At 42.3% G+C, this 18665-nt stretch overlaps 1 protein-coding gene across 1 annotated transcript in view; it reads left to right on the top strand.

The window, feature by feature from the left end:
* Positions 1–13705: 13705 nt before the first annotated feature.
* Positions 13706–18665, top strand: part of LOC130017188 (targeting protein for Xklp2-like) — a 39645-nt gene continuing 34685 nt past the window's right edge. Inside the window, exons 1-2 of the mRNA XM_056107894.1 lie at positions 13706–13870; positions 17838–17957. Coding sequence (XP_055963869.1) covers positions 13765–13870; positions 17838–17957 — 226 coding nt within the window. The 5' untranslated portion in view covers positions 13706–13764. The remainder of the gene's footprint in view (positions 13871–17837; positions 17958–18665) is intronic.

Raw genomic sequence — 18665 nt, 5'->3', positions numbered from 1 at the left:
CAGGGTGGAAATCTTCCGGGAAACTGAGTCTTTCCTCGCGGTGCTGGAGCAACTGTCTTAGGGTCCCGGGTTTCAAAGAGGGCAGGGGCGTTACTTGATTGGGGAGGGGGAAAGGCAAAAAAAAAAAAAAAAGCTTAAGAAAACAAACAAGTACATTCCGGGCGATTTGAATTCCCCTTGGAGGTTGTTTAGGGTTTAAAATCTCGCCTGGCACCTGTGTCTGTCCTGGCCCCTCCCCGTTAGGACCTTTCCGTTACCCTGTCCCAGAGCAGTCACAGATGGGGGGTGGGGGCTTGAGGGTTTGAGTCTGGCTTTAATACTGAAGGATTTGTTCACCTTCCCTGCCCCCATTTTCTTTTTTTCCCCTCCCCCCACTTCCTTGACATTGTGCGGGGGCTCTCCCCCCCCCCCCCAATTCTAGTTCCTTGGAGCCTCTGGACAGCATCTGGACAGCCTTTGGGTTTGGACTCAGCCTTTGGGTTTGGACTCATCTGTCGGATGTCAAAAACGAACTGTTGACTGCTGGAATAAAGGACAGTCTTAGGGCCTGAGGGTGTCCAACCACCCTGGGTGGTTTGGGAGTACTGTTGGGTTGGTCCATACTCAGGGTAGAAGTCGTCACTCTTGGGGATCAAGATGCGAGAGTCATTAATGTTGAGAACTGATTGACCTTGGGATTCTTTGCATGATCAGGGTTAGGTGCTGTGGATCGACTGGTATGATGTGATGTGTGATGCTCTCTGGTATATTTGAGGACAAAGGACTGATTCAGGTTGATCAATGACATTTTGAGACTAGACAAAGCAATCATTTGAGTTCAAAGAATTTTTTTTTTTTTCGTGGGAGAGGGATGAGTTTGGGCCTCTTGGTTGGGTAGGGACCTTATGGGGTGCCCAAAGATTGAACCCTGATGCACTGTGTTGCAAGGCGTTACCTGCTGTACTGTTGCCAGCCCATCTCAGCTGTTCTAGACTGCCAATGCCCTTTCAGTTTAGAAGTGAAGGAGACCCCTGCGGATCAGACCGGTTCACTTTGTGAAGCCATTGGACACAGCCTGGCTCTTGACTGACTGCAGAGTTTGGTTAGACCAAGATTAGCACTGCTCTGGTACACATAAATCAGAATTTAACATGAGTATTTTTCATCTTGGGCTCCACTTTAGAGCTGTTGACTTGGGCAGATGGGCTGAGATGATCTAAATGAAATAAACTTGCAGGTATGGAAAATTGAATGTTTTCAATTAGGTGGCAAATCTGTTTTGAACTTCAATATCATTTAAAAGTTATTTTGGTCAGTCTTATGCTTAAGTCTGCTCATGGAGTCTTATAAAAAGTTTACATGACATTTAGTGTTTCAGACCTACAGCTTCACACCTTTCAAAGTATAGGCTACCATACCATAGCTACCACCCTGGAAACATAAACTATTTTTTAAAATTTCTTTGTTTGTCATTGTTGAATTGATGACCTGGGTTATCACATGCCTGGCTGAGATGCTCACACATTTTAGTTGTAATTCTCATCAGGGTTCACATAACGCGGGGTGGTGCTCACATGCTCTTTGTTCACATGCTGAGGGTTGTGCTTCTTTAATTTTGGTGCTTAAAAATGTGCTTACTTGGATCCATAGTCTAGTTGTGCTCATTCATATTTGGGCTCAAGTGCTTGATGGAGGTAGCTGTGATGCTCACCTAACATACTTGCCAGGGATTTGTACTCCCTGACTGTGGTGTTCATTGGGGCTCAGGTCTCTTAGTTGTGCTCACATGCATCTGACTGTGATGCAGCTGGAAGTCAGCTGGCAGGGATCACAGATAGCAGAGATGTCTGGATTGTGCACCATGCAGATGACAGCATTAGGGTTTGAACTGGTGACCTCAGCCTTAGACTGCAAGCCTAGTTATAAAAGTTGGCAGTCTGAGACACTGAATTATCCCCTGGGTTCCATCATGACCGATGGAGGGAAGCTGGTTGGGTCACATCTGGCTATGCTCAGGCTCATGTACAGGTTTATTTGTTTTTGGACTGTACCTGCAAATCTCAGGAATCATTCCTGGTAGGACTCAGGGGGACTTTATGGGGTTTGAACTTGCTACTTGCAAGGTAAGCACCTTAACTAACTGTATTATCTCTCAGACCTAGAGTTTTTTTGGTCTCTTTTTGGCACCTGGTGGTTGTTAGGGCTTACTCCTGGCTCTCTGCTCCAGGGATCACTCCTGGAAGGGTGCAGGGTTAGAATCTGGGTCAGCAGTGTACAAGGCTAGTGCCTCATCCACTGTACTATCACTTTTGCCCCCTTAAAAGGTGCATTTTCTACTTTAAAAATTAAAGATAGTAAATATTTCCCTCCTCCCCCTAGATTTTTAGTGAATTGATACTTGTTTTGATGTTTAAATGGGATGTGAGTGCACATCATTTACTTTTGATGTCAGTGTTTTTAAATGGTAGGTTTTGGAACTATTTTAAAGTAGGAGTACACACTATCAAGACTATAGAAAACAGCAGAGGTACACTGAAAATCTTAAGATCAAAATCTTATGTGGATAAAATAAGAATGTATTAAGAATGTTGATATTTTGTGGGGGACTATGCTGTTTAGACCTTGGTTATCAGAACACACACTTGGTCTTTAAGAATAGGTATCCTTGATCCCTTCCTTTTTTAAATTTTAATTACAGGTAGTTGAATCTGTTTCCTGTCTCTTCTGCCTTTCAGGTTCTTAATAGGAAATATTAATTAGACTTCAAGATTTCAGATGGGGGGCTGGAGTGATAGTAGAGTTGGATGGGGTTTTGTCTTACATGCGGCCAACCGGGTTTGATCTTGGGCATCCCATATGGTCTCCAAGCACTGCCAGGAATAATTCCTAAGTGCAGAGCCAGGAGTAATCCCTGAGCATCATGCATCATTGGGTATGACCCAAAAAGCCAAAAAAAAAAAAAATTTCAGACGAGGTGAAAGAATAGATTGCATTAGAGTCAAACCTATAGGCAGGCAGTTGGGCTTACACTTTCAACTATAGGTGAGCCTATATCCACAGTGGGTAATGGTAAAAGGAAATAAGATTGGGACTGTAGAGATGGTACAGGATGCACAGCAACGGCTTGCATGTGACTGTCACTGTGGTTCAAATCCGCAGCGCTGCATATAATCTCTCTACTACCACCAGGGATACTCCTGAGCACTACCATGACTAGTACCTTGAGTACTTCCAGGTCCCCAAATCCTTCCTAACTCCCACACCACAAGAAAAGAAAAGAGTGAGGCCCAGGAAAATGTCTTAAAAGGTTGAACTGCATACTTTTCATATAGGAAATCTAGGTGGTTTTTTTTTTTTTTTCTTTCTCTGAGTGCACACCTGGCAATGCTCAGGGTTTACTCCTTGCTCTGCACTCAGGAATCACTCCTAGTGGTGCTCTGGGAACCATATGGGGTGCTAGGGATTAAACCCTGGTTGGCCACATGCAAGACAAACTCCCCTTTGTACTATGTCTCTAACTCCAGGTGCTCAAGGTTTGAACCACAGTATCTCATTGTCCCCTGAGCACTACTAGGAACGAGCTTGAGTATTGCCAGGGTGAGACATAAATTTTAGAAGAAAATTTAACATGGATAAGCAAAATAATAATACTTATATTTGGCTTATCCTTTAGGAGAGGGGCTTGGGCCATACATGGTAGTGTTCAGAGCTCATTCCTGCCTCTGAGCTCAGGGATCATTCCTGACAGGGCTTGGGGAACCATATGTGGTATGCTGACAGTTGAATCCTGATCTCCTGTATGCAAGACAAGTGGCTTATCTGATGTACTATCTCTCTGGCACCTATGGCCAACATTTTGATAGATTGCTTTCCTTTTCTTTGTATATTTTGCTTAAAATAATACACTAAGGGCCTACATTATTTTTTCCCTCCTTAATTACAATATGTGTAGTGGTAGAGAACATGTTTTTCCACAGTTGAAGCCTGGGGAAGAAAGGGTTATACGTGATTTTTAAGTCATTAAACAACTTTGTTAAATTTTTTGGTTGAGGGACCACACCCAGTGGTGCTCAGGGTCTACTCTTGGCTCTGAGTTCGAGGATCACTCCTGATGGGGCTACTTGAGGGGACCATATGGAGTTCTGGGGATTGAATTCGGGATGGCCACATGGAAGGCAAGTACCTTAGTCACTGCATTGTACTTTATCTCTGGCCCATGTCATTAAGCTTTTCTATAATATACTTTTAATGACTATAGTGTTATATAGTTACACTATAATATTTTTCATAGTGAAATTATTGGTCGAGGAACTAGGGATGTGACTATGGTAAAAGTATATTCATGGCATACATGAGATCTGGCATGGAAACTCTGTTACCGTTCCTCAAAATTAATTGGTCAAAAAGAAGGCATACTCCCAAATATGATTTCAGATCACCTTAAGAAAAGTATGCTGTTTTACTCTACAAATAGTGTGTATTCATCTGGAAACAAATATGTAATTTTAAAATACTTAATAAAAATTTAATATGTTCACAAGTTGTAGAAATCAAAATATTACAAAAAATGTTTACCAAAATCATTTTTATTGAGGTACTGGGATTTACAATACTGGGTTTTTGTTGTGTTGTTGTTGTTGTTTTTTGGCCACACTTGGCTGCACTCATGACTTATTTCTGGTTGTGTTCAGGGATCACTCCTGGTAGGATTCAGGGAACCAGTCTTGCTGGGAATTGAACCTAGGTTGGCTGAGTTCAAGGCAAGTACCCTACCCACTGTACTATTGCTCCAGCCCTTTCGTTAATATTAATCATATTTTTCTTGTATACATCATTTAACACCACACCCACCACAAGAGAGCCTAGTTCCCTCTACCACTGTTCTAAGCAACCCCGTCAAATCCCCCTAACCCCAATTTCATTCTGTAGACAGTCTTCTGTTCTGACGGCTGACCATTTTTTGTTCGCTTAAACTGTTTTCCACATGGAAGATCTCCCCTCTCCCTCTGTCTCTCTCTCCCACCCCTCTTTCTCTCTCTCTCTCTGGTCAAAAATGTTTATATTATGTAATGCTTCACTTCCTGCCACCTATAGGTAACTACTTTTTTAGGTTTGTGGGTTTGTGTATATTTATATTACAAATCAGTTTTTTATTTATTTATTTGCTGACAGGTTTTATCAAGCAGCCCTCAGGGTTCCTACTCTGACTATACTTGACCCATTGCTGTTCTGGCCCAGCCATGCTAGGCCCTCCCATGGTTATGCTCTGGGGACTATAAAGGGACAGGTCTCTAGAGTATCAGGCATGTTCACCACCCCTTTGAGCTATTGCTCTAGTCCTACCTTTTGAAGGATACAAATCTCTAAAAAAATTGAGTAATTGGGCCATGGCGTTGAATCAGTAGGCTGGAATTCATGCTTTGCATGTGTGAGCCTTGGGTTTAAACCACATGTCCCCCTGCACTGTATGACCCAAGAACCCCCTTCTCACTTTCACCCCAACACACCAAGAAAGACTTTATTTTTATTTGTATGCATACACAAAATCCTGGGATTGTAACCTGCAGTCCCAAGGTCAGCTTCAAATTGTAACTTCTTGATATTACAACATCAGAACCTGTTGGTATTCTACAGAAATTCCTCTTACTATTTCGCAGAAATTCATGTCTTTATTTGACCTAGAGGTGTGCCGTTTCATATATACTTATCTGAATCCTCTTGTAAAAAATGGATCTGGCTTATAGAGTTCTATGGATAAATAAAACAAACTTGAGTTTGTGCTCCTTGAAAAAGAGCAATTTGAAACTCACAGAGAAAGGATAGGGAAGTACATTTGCTGGAGGTTTCTGGACAGTGATGAATTAGAACAAGTGTCCATGTGTCCTGTGCTGACTTCTGAGTGCTTGGACTGGGAGGATTGTCATTGGATTTTGAATTGACCCAATTTTGGAAGCTTCATAGATCTGTTTCTGTAAACAGATCCTATTTCAGCATAGAAGTTAGCAAACATAAATGTGGAAACACAAAGTCCATTACCTTCTTTCAGATTTAGTTTGTGACTTTGATTAACAGTTAAAATTGCATGCTGGATTATGTTGCCCTTTACTGACTCCTGTTAATCCTTAAGTACAAAAAAAATATGTAGGTGTTTTCTCCCTGGGTAAGATGAAAATAACTGTTTAACTTGTAGTACTGTAATAGGATCGCACACCCCATGTGAAAGTTAGGGAAAGTGTTCCTGGGGAAACATCACTTCATGGGATAGGATCATCTTAACTAACTATACTTCTAGTGAAATTTTGAACACATCCGTTTTAATCTGTTCTGTTACTAGTTGTATTCATAATATTTTCTCTAATACAAGTAGGGAAAACAAAACCCTCAAGCTGGATAGTGAGAAATTATTGAGACTATCTGCTGCCCCAAAATCTTTGTTTTGCTTAAACCGTAAGTCCCTGATCTGCCTTTTTTAGATAGAATGTACTTTGCTTACAATGTACCCATCTGTAGCTTTCCCATGAACCTCCACCTTTTGATTTATAGATCTTGTGAAGGCTAGTGATTTTTAGTTTGATAGTGAGGAGAGGGGGAGCACTGGAGTTAATTTCAGATAAATGTGGAAACTGGTTATATAGATGGTACTGCAGTCTTCCTGAATTGTGTAGTTTTCCTGCATTTGTTGTGGGTTCTGTAAGAGAAACGATGACTAAATCCTTTCGGTCTTTTCTCTGGGACCCTTCCAAACAGATTTTAGGGACTCAGCTAGAAACTACGACCCATTGCGGCCCAAGTAATATGTGACCCAGTTGTGTAGGCCAGATGGATCAGGGTGGTGGACAGTAGATTTGCCATTCCCTGTGGGACTGGGGAGAAGGGCATGCCTTGATGGGGGTCAAACTCAGGACTGCTTGTATACCAGTCCTTTGAGCTTGGTCCTCAGCTTGGTCTTCGCTTTGGAGAACAGATAGGGACTTGGGGGCTGGAGAGGTAATTCTGTATGCAGGAGGTCCAGGTCTAGAGATCCGTGGCACCCCAGGACTTCCTGAGCACTGCCAGGAGTGAGCCTAAGCACCATGCTGCGACGAGCTCCTGAGTACCCCTGGGTATGCCCTCAAAATAAAAACAAAAAATGGACTCTCATAAGTGACAATTAGAAAATTAGGAAGTCTCACAATTTTATTTGTTGTTGTTTCCCTTCCCCGGGGTGGTGGTGGTGGTGGTGCACTGGGGTTGCACTTGCTTGCAGTGATGTGGGGCAGTGCCAGAAATTGAACTCACAGTCTCACACATGCAGGATAGGTGCTCTCTCATTAAGCCTGTCTCGGAACCCCTGTAGTAGGAAGTTGGGAAAGGACCAGTTGATAACACATGGGAGAATCTTTTCCTCAGGGTTATTGGATTACTGCTCAGAATTAGATATATTCTCGGAATGCTTTTAGTTTTGTAGGAGTCTGAAGCTATGGTAGATTTAGATAATTCTGAAATGTGAAGCTGGTTCTCTGACTTGGCAGCTTGATTTGTTTGGGGGAATGTGGTTGACGCATGTGCTTTTTTTTTTTTTTCTCAGTGTGACTTGTTGACAGAAATTCTATCTTGATTAAGGGGTGCAGGAAGGCATCCAGTTCCCACCGTGCCTGGGGTTCTCATTTAAACAGTTGGCTTGGGCCCTGTTCCATTTCCACTAGGACTTGTGCACTTTTCATTTTGTTTTCTGAAATTCATTATTGTGAAAGAGGCCATGTGTTAAAAATGGCAAAATTCAGAAGTTACTTCTGATTTTATTCATGTACTTGTGCTGTCACCCTTTATTGAAGAGAATTCGACTTCTCAGTGAATGTTTATTATCATTTCCCTTTTGAAGTGTTGGAATGGGTGATACTTTATTAACCATGCTAAACCATAGCTCAGATGAAGTGATTTTATTATTATTGTTGTTGTTTTTGGTTTTGGGCCACACCCAGCAATGCTCAGGGTTACTCCTGGCTCTGCACTTAAGGAATCACTCTTGGTGGTGCTCGGGACTATGTGGGGGGATGCTAAGGATTGAAGCTGGGATCGAACCCAAGTCAGCCACATGCAATGTGAGCACCCTACCCACTGTACTGTCTCTTTTGTTCTTATTTTATTTTACTACTACTATTTTCTGGTTGTTAGGCTGCACATAGCAGTGCTCCGGGCTTCTGGCTCTGTGCTCAGGGATTACTCCTCGGAACCTGGGGGACTATATGGGATGCCAGCAATCGAATCTGGATCAGCCGTTCGTAAGGCAAATGCCCTGTCTGCTATACTATCTCTCTGGCTTCCGATGAAGCTATTTTAACCAAAAGATCATCTTGGAGAAATAGAAATGGATTTAAAAATTCACCTAAATAAAGATAACCTATATTTATTTATGTTTGGGCTCTTCACCTTTCATTTTTTTGGGAGGATGGAGTGGGTTTGTACTACACCCAGGAGTGCTCAGGGATCACTCATGGCAGGGCTTGTGGGACCATAATGTGATTCCAGGGATGAACTTAGGTAAGTCGCATACAAGACAAGAACAGTACTCACTATACTATTCCTCCAGCCCCAGGACTCTGAGCCTTCTAACCACTACAATCCTGTAGACCTAGATCACAGAGACTATCCATCCTTCCTGCTGATGCCTGAATGCCATGTTATATAATCATTTATTCTAGCATAGGAGTTCTCTAACATACCTGGTCTACAGTCCTCTCTTCAGAAAAGCATTATTTAGCATCCCCAGGAAATTTACCACCTTTAAGTGGTAGATAAAGTAAAAGAACCTTCAATTTCTTTTTCTATGTTTTGCTATATGTATAATGGATGTTAGTCTGAACTTTTCAGTGGTTATCACATGGTCTGACTCTGGTGTATGACAGGACAGACCATATGCTCCTCTTAGGCTGCCCACAGATTTATAGAAAAATAAGTAACTGCTTAACTAGTTCTTTAAATTGAAAGGTACGTGGACTGGAGAGAGATGGTACAGCTAGTAAGGTGCTTGCCTTACATGTGACTGACCTGGGTTTTATGCCCAGCATCACATATGGTCCCAGCAAGCACCACCAGGAGTGATCCCTGAGCACAGAGCTGGGAGTAAGCCCTGAGCTACGGAGTGTGGCCCCAAGCTCTAAATAAATAAAAATTGAAAGTTATGCATTCAGGCATTAAAACATAATATAAAATTTCATGTAGGAAAAAATGCCTGACTTAGGCTTCTCATATTTCTCAACCCATATACTATTAATATTTTTGTGTCTTCTTTGTGATTATGTATGTATGAAGGTACGTAAGGTAAAGGTAAAGGTAAAGGCCCTCCCGTTGATCGTCGATTTCCTCGAGCGGGCCCAGTAACGTCTCCATTGGAGACTTTGTTGTTACTGTGTCTGGCATATCGAATACTCTCGGTAGCTTGCCGGGCTCTCCGAGAGGGGCGGAGGAATCGAACTCGGGTCGGCCATGTTGGCCGCTTGTAAGGCAAACGCCCTACCCGCTGTGCGAAGGTACGTATGTTGGCTTTTTCCCCCTCTTTTGAAAAAATATATAAGTTTCGGGTCGGTGGTTCCTAGGCAGAGTACAGGGGCTTTTGGGGCCACTCCTGGGAATACTGCCCACCTGTGCCAGACTGCTCAGTGCTAAGGTTTGGCATTGTGGCTCTAGCCTGGTGGCACTTGGATCTACCAGGGCTACCCCAGCAGTTCTCAGGGGGCCTCTGAACTACACCTGGCAGTACTAGGGGTAGGTGGTACTAGACTTGGATTCTTGGACATACGGCTCTTATATTCCAGCCACCTGAGCTATCTCCCCAGCTCCCTCTCTCTCTGGAGTGTGGTTTGGGCCACATCCTGAAGTACTGAGACCTGTTCCTAGCTCTTGACTTTTGGCTGTAGTGACCCCAGGCAGTGTTCAGAGAAATAATTATCTGAAGTGCTGGGGATCAAATCAGGCCTGCAAGGGTGTTTTATCTCCTGGTACTATCTCTGTTTCTTTTTTGTTTTGTTTTTGGGCCATACCCCGTTGTGCTCAGGGTTCAGGCCTGGCTCTGCGCTCAGGGATCATTCTTGGCAGGCATTTGGGATCATCTGGTTGGTGCCTTGGGGATCAAATCTGTGCTGTCTGTGTATTGTACTATCTCTCGCCCACTGTCTGTTTCTTTTTAACACAAATGGAAATGTGCTATAGTGAACTTTCTTTTACTTACATATGCATAAATAACTAAGGTAAATTTCTGTGTTTGACAATATCTATCAAAAGGAAAAATGCAGGGGCTGGAGCAATAGCACAGTGGGTAGGGCATTTGCCTTGCACCTGGCCAACCTGGGTTCGATTCCCAGCATCCCATATGATCCCCCGAGCACTGCCAGGAGTAATTCCTGAGTGCACAAGCCAGGAGTAACCCCTGTGCAATGCCGGGTGTGACACACACACACACACACAAAAGTAAAAATGCAAATTGGCATTTGGATGAGCTAGAAGTATAGTTATATAATTGAGAAGGGGCGGGAAAGGGTGTGAGGTATTAAATTTGAATACTTTCCAGTGGTTTTCAGCAGCATGTTTTGGTGCAATTATGGTTTTTAGGAGGCTAAGTAGATTGCTCTATATTACATTCCTGCCTTTGCCCTCCCCCAGTTTTAGTTGTCTTCGTTACATTCCTGCCTGGGAAGTGTTCCCAGTGACCTGGGTTAGGAATTGAGATCATGGGAATCCAGGATTTTCCCATGTCTTCAAGCATGTTTGTTCACAGCACGGGAATTTTATTTATTTATTTACTTATTTAGCCTCCTCTTTGTTGATGACTAGGGGCTGTACACACACATGAGGTTGTGGTGCTCACACACTTGGCCTTTGGGACTCCTTGGGGGTCACATGCTTTAGTTGTGACCCCCAAGGTGCTTGCTGGGGACTGCACATTTTCACTGTGGCTTTTGGACACATTGCTCTCCAGGGGTCACATTCATTAAGTTTTGGTGCCTGTGTACTTTCTGGTTGAAGTGCTGGCCCTGATCTGTGATGCTCACACACTTGATCTTTTAGAGCGGGAGTACAAGCACTCCTGACTGCAGTGCTTGTACATTTTTCAGTTACAGCACTTGTTGGGGTTCAGTACTTTGCTTGTAGTACTTACATATGCTTACCTTATACCACGTGCACGCTCTCTTGTGGCTTGGGGGTCCCGTTCAGCAGAGCCTCTGGTATTGTGCTTGGCAAGTGTGGGGGTACCAGGGAGAAAACTTGAGGTTCCATGCTTATAAACAGGCACTTCTTACCATTGATCCATTGTTCTAGGCCTCCAACAAGGAAATTTAAATCATTAGTTGCTGGGAAATCTTTCATTAAAGATTTTGAGTAGAAGTGTGGTGAGGGAAAGGACAAGAATCAGTAGATGAAAAAGCAGTGTTAATACCACTTGAAATACCTCTTCCTTTTTGTTTATGAGAAGCAGATAGAGGTAGGTAGACTTGTGTGTTGTTATATACATTGAATGAGTGTCAGAGATAAGTCAAGAATTTTGGACTTTTGGGGCTGGAGTGATAACACAGCGGGTAGGGCGTTTGCCTTGCACGCGGCTGACCCGGGTTCAATTCCCCGCATCCCATATGGTCCCCTGAGCACTGCCAGGAGAAATTTCTGAGTGCAGAGCCAGGAGTAACCCCTGAGCATTGCCGGGTGTGACCCAAAAAGCTTTTTTTTTTTAAAAAAAAGAATTTTGGACTTTTTAGCTGGGTTTATTTTTGGCTATAAGTGACAGAAAAATGTGACTAATGACTTAAAAAAGAAAATTATTATCACATGAAACATTTGCAGATAGGTTGTTAATTTTTAATCATTTAAAAATCAAAAAATTAATCATTAATGTTTGATGATGTCAGATATAACATCTTATTTTCTTGATGATCCACTTATTTATATACAATTAGTGCTAAAGCTCTGCTGTTACGTCTACCTTCAACGAAAGGCAAATAGACAAGGGAGAGGGGCAGGAGCAAGGGCAATAACTATCAAGAAAGTAAGAGTTTTTCCTGTGAATTTCTTAGTGGGTTCCTATTTCATTCTTTTTTGTTTTTGTTTTCACCTACTTCATTCTTATTGTCCAGAACTGCCTGTGATTCCTCCAAACTTAGAGAGTTTCCATCCAGGAGACTTCCTCAATAATGGCTGTCCTGGAGTATACATGTGAATCATGTTCTGTAAAGCTCTTGAGCCACGTTCTAACCCCATTTTATGAACTTTGCTAGGACATATTCTTTTGCTTAGGATGGTGTTTTAAATTTTAGGGTTTTTTTTGTCAAGTTGGTTCTTTGTTTTTTTGGGCCACAATCTGGTTGTGCTCAGGGCTTTCTCCTGACTCTGCACTTAGGACTCACTCCTGGTAGGCTCGGGGGACCATATGGGATGCCAGGCATCAAACTTGGGGCCTTATACATGCAAACACCTTACCACTCTCTTATTTCTCCAGCTCCTAAATTTAAGGAAATATTTTTCTTTTGTTTTTTTGGATGATACCTGGTGGTGCTCAGAACTTACTCCTGGCTCTGCACTCAGGTATCAGTCTGGCAAGGCTCGGGGGTCATGAGATGCTGAAGATTAAACCCATGTCGATTGCACTCAAGGGGAGCACCCTACTCACTTTGCTATCGTTCTGGCCCCTCAGTTTAAGTATTTTAATTGAATTTTTGGTGGTAAGCTGTCCAACAGTAGGCCTCATAGACCTGATGACTGGTCTTGGTGATGTTTGGCCTGGCATTGTGCACCACCCAGTAGTATTAGGGGCCAGGTGGTAGTGGGGATCAAACTTGGGGGGGTCCCAAGCATGCAAGGTGTGTGCTCTACACCTTTGAGATATTTCCCCAGCTCTTAATACAAGAAAATATTTCTGAAGAATGAAAATCTTCAATTGGCAAAGTTACATTGAGCCTTTATACAAATTTCTAAACACCTGCTGGATGCAGTATCTAAATAAAGTTGTAAAACCATACTTCTCTTTAGGAACTTATAGTCTACAAAGAGTGATTTTCATATTTAAATAATAGAAAATTGGGGGTCAACAAAGCATGATGGTTTGGAGAGCAATGATTATATAGAGAGAGGAAAATTGAAATAAAATACTAGGTAATTGAATTGGACTTTGATGAGTAAGATTTTGGTTGGTAGGGTAATAAAAGTTAATGGTATGTTTTAGAAATTGGATTTTTTTTTTTTTTTTGGGTCACACCTGGCGATGCTCAGGGGTTACTTCTGGCTCTGCACTCAGGAATGACTCCTGTCGGTGCCCGGGGGACCATATGGGATGCTGGGAATTGAACCTGGGCCGGCCGCGTGCAAGGCAAACGCCCTACCCGCTGTGCTATCACTCCAGCCCCTAGAAATGGGGTTATTGAGGGCAGAACAAGCAAATTAGATGTGACTGAGACTAGAAATGAGAAAATAACAGATAAAGGGAGAATAAAAAATAATATAAAACACCCACCAGCACAATCAGTGACATAGTGAAGATACTCAATTAAACTTTGTAATTTTTTGATTCTAACTCAGAGTGTCTTCAAGTTACCAGAAAAGCAAAGTTAACTTTAGTTTGATTTGAAAAGTAAGTTTGTTATTGAGGTGAATTCTAGAAGTGCAAATGTGGTAGTAAAAGCAAAGTAATTGCTAGGGTGTTAATGTATCAGAGTATTGTAAAATAATTTTCTGGATAATTTCTTTCTTTAGAAGGCGACTTGTTTGGAAGAGTGACAACGAAAACTGGCAGAAACTTGTTCTGTGGGACAGTGGGAGACAATGTCGCAACTAAAAACCTCTTATTCCTATGATGCTCCCTCGGACTTCATTAATTTTACATCTTTGGTTGATGAAGAAGATACAGAAAACATAGATTCTTGGTTTGGTAAGTATCTGCTTTCTCTTCATTTTTAGGTTAGTGAAAAGAAATGGATGAACACAAAACTAAAATTTTTTTTTTTTGTGCACCAAGATGCTTTCTTGTTTGTTTCATTTTGGGGCCACAGCTGGAGATGTTCATGAGAGTCTCCTGGCTTTGCACTCGGAAAATATTCCTGGTGGTGCTCATGGTTCCATATGGGATGCTGGAGACCAAACCTGGGGAGTTGGCTACATGCATGGCAAGCACCCTCCCTGCTGTACTATCCCACCCCCACACCAAGATGCTTTGTTATCATGGAAATGATGAACTTTTAGTAAAAATCAATATTATTTTTCTGTTGGGACATATTTCAGGCCAGTGAGATGGCTCAGAGAGCTGGAGGACATGCTTTGCATGCAGAATCTCTGGATTCATCCTGGGTGCCACATGGTCTCCTGATTGAACACCCTGAAAATAATCCCAGAGTATGGAGCCAAGAGTAATTTCCTGAGCATTGCAAGGTGTGGCCCCAAAACAGAAAAAAAAGCGGGGACAAAGGGGGCTGGAGCGATAGCACAGTGGGTAGGGTGTTTGTCTTGCACACGGCCAACCCGGGTTTGATTCCCAGCATCCCATATGGTCCCCTGAGCACCGCCAGGAGTAATTCCTGAGTGCAGAGCCAGGAGTAACCCCTGAGCATCGCCAGATGTGACCCAAAAAGCAAAAGTAAATAAATAAAATAAACTGGGGACACGGGGGGAGGAGGGGAATAACAGATTAGTTTCGTGAAACTCTACACTCAAAACATGTCTGTGGTGGTAGCTGCCACATAAAATGTGCTCTGTTGCCATTGGGCACAGGTACAGTACAATATACAAATAGGGTCTTGGTGTTGAGACAGTCCTAGACTTTTTCAGGTGTCTTTAGGCTTTCTCTCTTCTAATTTTTGCTTAAGGATATTACATTCTATATAATTACTATCACCTGTGTAGTTTTGTTATAGCTACTACCACAGTCAAGATAGTTTTAAAATCACAAGAATCCTTGTATTGGCTTTTTGTTTGTTTTGGTTTTGGTCTACATTGACCATATTTGGGGCCTGTTCTTGGCTCGGTGCTTGGGAGTCACTTCTGGCAGTGCTTGGGATACCATGACGTGCCAGGAATTGAAACCAGGCCTCTTGCATGCAAAACAGGTGCTCTAGCCTATTGAGCTATCTCTTTGACACCCTCCCACTCCCTTCTTCAGTTCATTTTTAAGTGGAGGGATTATAGATCACTTTTCCAAATATAACCCAGTCCCCAGACAGAGCTAGGATGGACTGATGTTGGGTTGTGTGATATGACACAAACCATAATACTGGGCTAAGAATGAATAAGAATATGGTTTGGTTGTTTGTAATACTTTAGGATAATACTATAAAGTGAGATCAGTGCTAGCAAGGTAATAATTGATGGAATATCTTCATTTTAGTTTTTTGTCTTTTTTTTTTTTTTAAATAATGTAGGAGTACTGCTGTTTGTTCAGCCATTGATTAAGCTGACTGAATTGGGCATGAACTCCACATTACTTTTTTTTTTAATTGTATCATTGTGAGATGAGTTAAAAAGCTTTCATATTTGAGACTCAGCCATACAATGATGGCACACCCTTGCACATTTGGATGGAACTCCCTCCACCATTGCACATTTTCTACCACCCGCATCCCAGTCCTCACCCTGCCTCTATGGCACAATTTCCCCAGTAGTCTCTCTCATTTTGAGCAGTATGTTTTGCTCGAAATTTCCTACCACCATTCAAGTCTACCTGCCAGGGGAAGACGCTAGATAACTTATTCTCCATTGCTCAATTTTAGTATCATGAGAGCTCGCACGACCACGATTGTAAATGTAAATTTCTAGATTGTAAATGATTTGGTTCCAGAGACATCTCTGTATGTATGGCACTAATACATTTTGGGATTCACTTGGGAGTCTCTGGGCCAGGGCGGTTGGTGCACTAAGATGGAGCCCAGAGGCAGATTGTGGGCGTGACAACCAGTCTGCTGGGCGGGCAGGGACCCAGGGAGGGACAGCCCAGGTCCTCTGCTGCCATTCAGCCTGGAGATTCAGTCCTGGAACCCGCATAATTGCTTGTGGAAGCTCTTGGTCACTGGGATTCCATCTGGAGTAGACGGGGAGACTGCACCTGCTCCATCTGGGGTACCCCGGTGAAATTGGCTCGGTATAGCTACTACCACAGTCAAGATAGTAGTTTTAAAATCACCTGGAGAGATCTCCGGTGCTGTGGTGTCTTCTGCGACTTGCTGCTGTGTCTCTGGGCCAGAACTGTTGGTGCACTACGATGGTGCCTGGAGGCAAATTGTGGGAGTGACAGCCAGTCTGCTGGGTGGGCGGGAACGTGGGAAGGGACAACCCAGGACAGCCCGTGTGGCCTGGAGATTCAGTCCTGGAACCCACATACTTGGGCCTTGCTTGTGGAAGCTTTTGGTCACCGGGATTCCATCTGTAGTAAGCAGGGAGACGGCACCTGCTTCATCTGGAGTGCCCTGATGAAATTGGCCCAGTATGGGGCCTCAGTTTCCTAAAATTTTGTTTTGTTTTGTTTTGGGGTCACACCTTTTGGTACGCAGGGCTTACTGCTGGCTCTGAGCTCAGGGAGCACTCCTAAGGTCTCAGGGGACCATATACATGCTCCTATATGTATATGTAGTGAGGAGTGAACTCAGGTCAGCTGTGTGCAAGGCAAGCACTCTACCCGCTGTTACTGCTCCAGCCCCTCAAATTCTTATCTTCTTTGTTAGGAGAACTCATAATAGGGGACAAAAATGAGTTAATTATAAGCTGCATTTGTCACTTATAATGCAGTGATGGCATGTATCATTTGCCTGGAAAAGGACTTAATGATATTCAGTGGGGATAGCTTCTCAGACCCTGAAAAGGGAGTGTCTTATTGGAAGCAGTGTGGTTGGAAGAATGGATAAGATGACCATCTGTGACTCAGCAGCCCTATTGGTTTATTCTCTCTCCCTGACCAACTCTCTCTTTCTCACATGTATGGTGCTGGGGATCAAACCCTGTACCTTACGGGTGCAAGGTAAGTGCTCTACCACTGAGATACAGCCGCCACTCAGAGTCTCTTTGTTTCTGTTTTACAAGTTCCTGAGGAATGGCTGTCAATTTTTTTTTTACAAGAAAGATATTAGCTAATAACACTATCAAATATAATCTAAAGAATTAATTAAAAAAATCAGTTTAAAATTCCATTGTTTTCCAAAATTACCTAAGTTCTGTTAGTTTCTTTCTTCCAACTAATATTGCATTTAAAATTAAGCCTACTTTCTAAAAATGACCTTAATTCTAATATATTACTTTGTAATTTTCTTCTAAATAATCACTTTTAAAAAACATAGTTGCAGTCAGAGTATTACATTTATTTGTGAGGCTCACTGTATTCCTAAAGTTTCTATTAAAGTATGGGAAGAACAAAGCCTTGACTTCTTTGCACTGATATTTGGGTACAGCAAAATCTAAGATAAAATTCCTTATGAGAGATTAGCTCCATTCCAGCCTTACATATCTCAAATTTCCCAGAATTTAAGAAGTCCAACCATTATGTCTCTTGTAAGCCACACAGATCTCAGTGGTCATAGTGTTCTTTAAAATGAAAATGATGTATTAACGTGGGGCTAAAGCCAATTTATGGTTGGATAATCTTAAATGTGTTTAAGCAAAGATAAGGCGCTATTTGCATTGGAGAGCCTGCACTTCTTTTTTTCTCTAATACATTGTTCAGTATTGTCAGTATATTAGGTTTTTTTTTTTTTTTAAATTTCTGTCTCTGATATGTCATTTGTTTTTCTTTTACTTTGGATCACTTGAAGTTTGCCAAATGAGCTAGAAGGGGCTTACCACTGTCTTTTAAGTACATTTCTGATTTATTTTGCTTCCTTATTGAATGTGTGGATGAGAGTAATCTTATGTTTTCACAGATGAGAAGGCCAATTTGGAGAATAAGTTTCCGGGGAAGAATTGTCCAACAGGATTTCCTCAGAAAACTCCTTTGAGAAAGACTAATCTCCAGCAAGCTATTGTTACTCCTTTGAGAACAGGTAAGAAAGAGCATCTTTTAAAAATGCTCCCTGGGAGAATCATAGGACAGTGTATTAGGAGTTTGAGGGATCTGAGGAAATTACCTAAATGCTATATACCTTGATTTACCCCCTCATGTATTTAGGTCTGTTTTTTTTTTTTTTTTTTTGTATTTGTGGTAGTGGGATTTGGGCCATGCCTGGAAGTGGTCAGGGGATATTCCTGACTTCATGCTCAAGGGTCCCTTCTAGCAGTTTTGGGGAACCATATGCAATGCTGGATATTAAACCAGTGTCAGTTTCCTGTATTATCTCTGGCCTAACAACTTTTCTTTCGGATTTTTTTTTTGTTTTGTTTTTTTGTGGATATTTTGGGCCATACCCAGTGGACTACTACTGCTTCTGAACTTGACACTCCTGGTGGGGTTTGGGGAACCATATGTAGTGTCAGGGATATATGACTTTGGTAATATCAGAATTCTTTGCGATAAAATATCTCCTTTTTCCTATTGCAGTATACCTTTTCTTGAATGTTGTGTATCTTTTTTGTTTTGTTTTGTTTTTTGGCTGGCAGTGTTCAGGGCTTGTTCCTGGCTCTGCACTCTGGAATCATCCCTGGCAGGGCTTGGGGGACCAAATGGAGTGCCAGGGATTGAACCTGGGGTTGGTCATGTGTAGGGCAAGCGTGTCCTACCTGCTGTACTGTCTCTTCAGCCCCCAAGTGTTGCA

This window comes from Sorex fumeus, unplaced genomic scaffold (genome assembly GCF_029834395.1).
Source record: "Sorex fumeus unplaced genomic scaffold, SorFum_2.1 ptg000178l, whole genome shotgun sequence".
Classification (NCBI taxonomy): domain Eukaryota; kingdom Metazoa; phylum Chordata; class Mammalia; order Eulipotyphla; family Soricidae; genus Sorex; species Sorex fumeus.
This window is presented reverse-complemented; position numbering and strand designations above follow the sequence as displayed.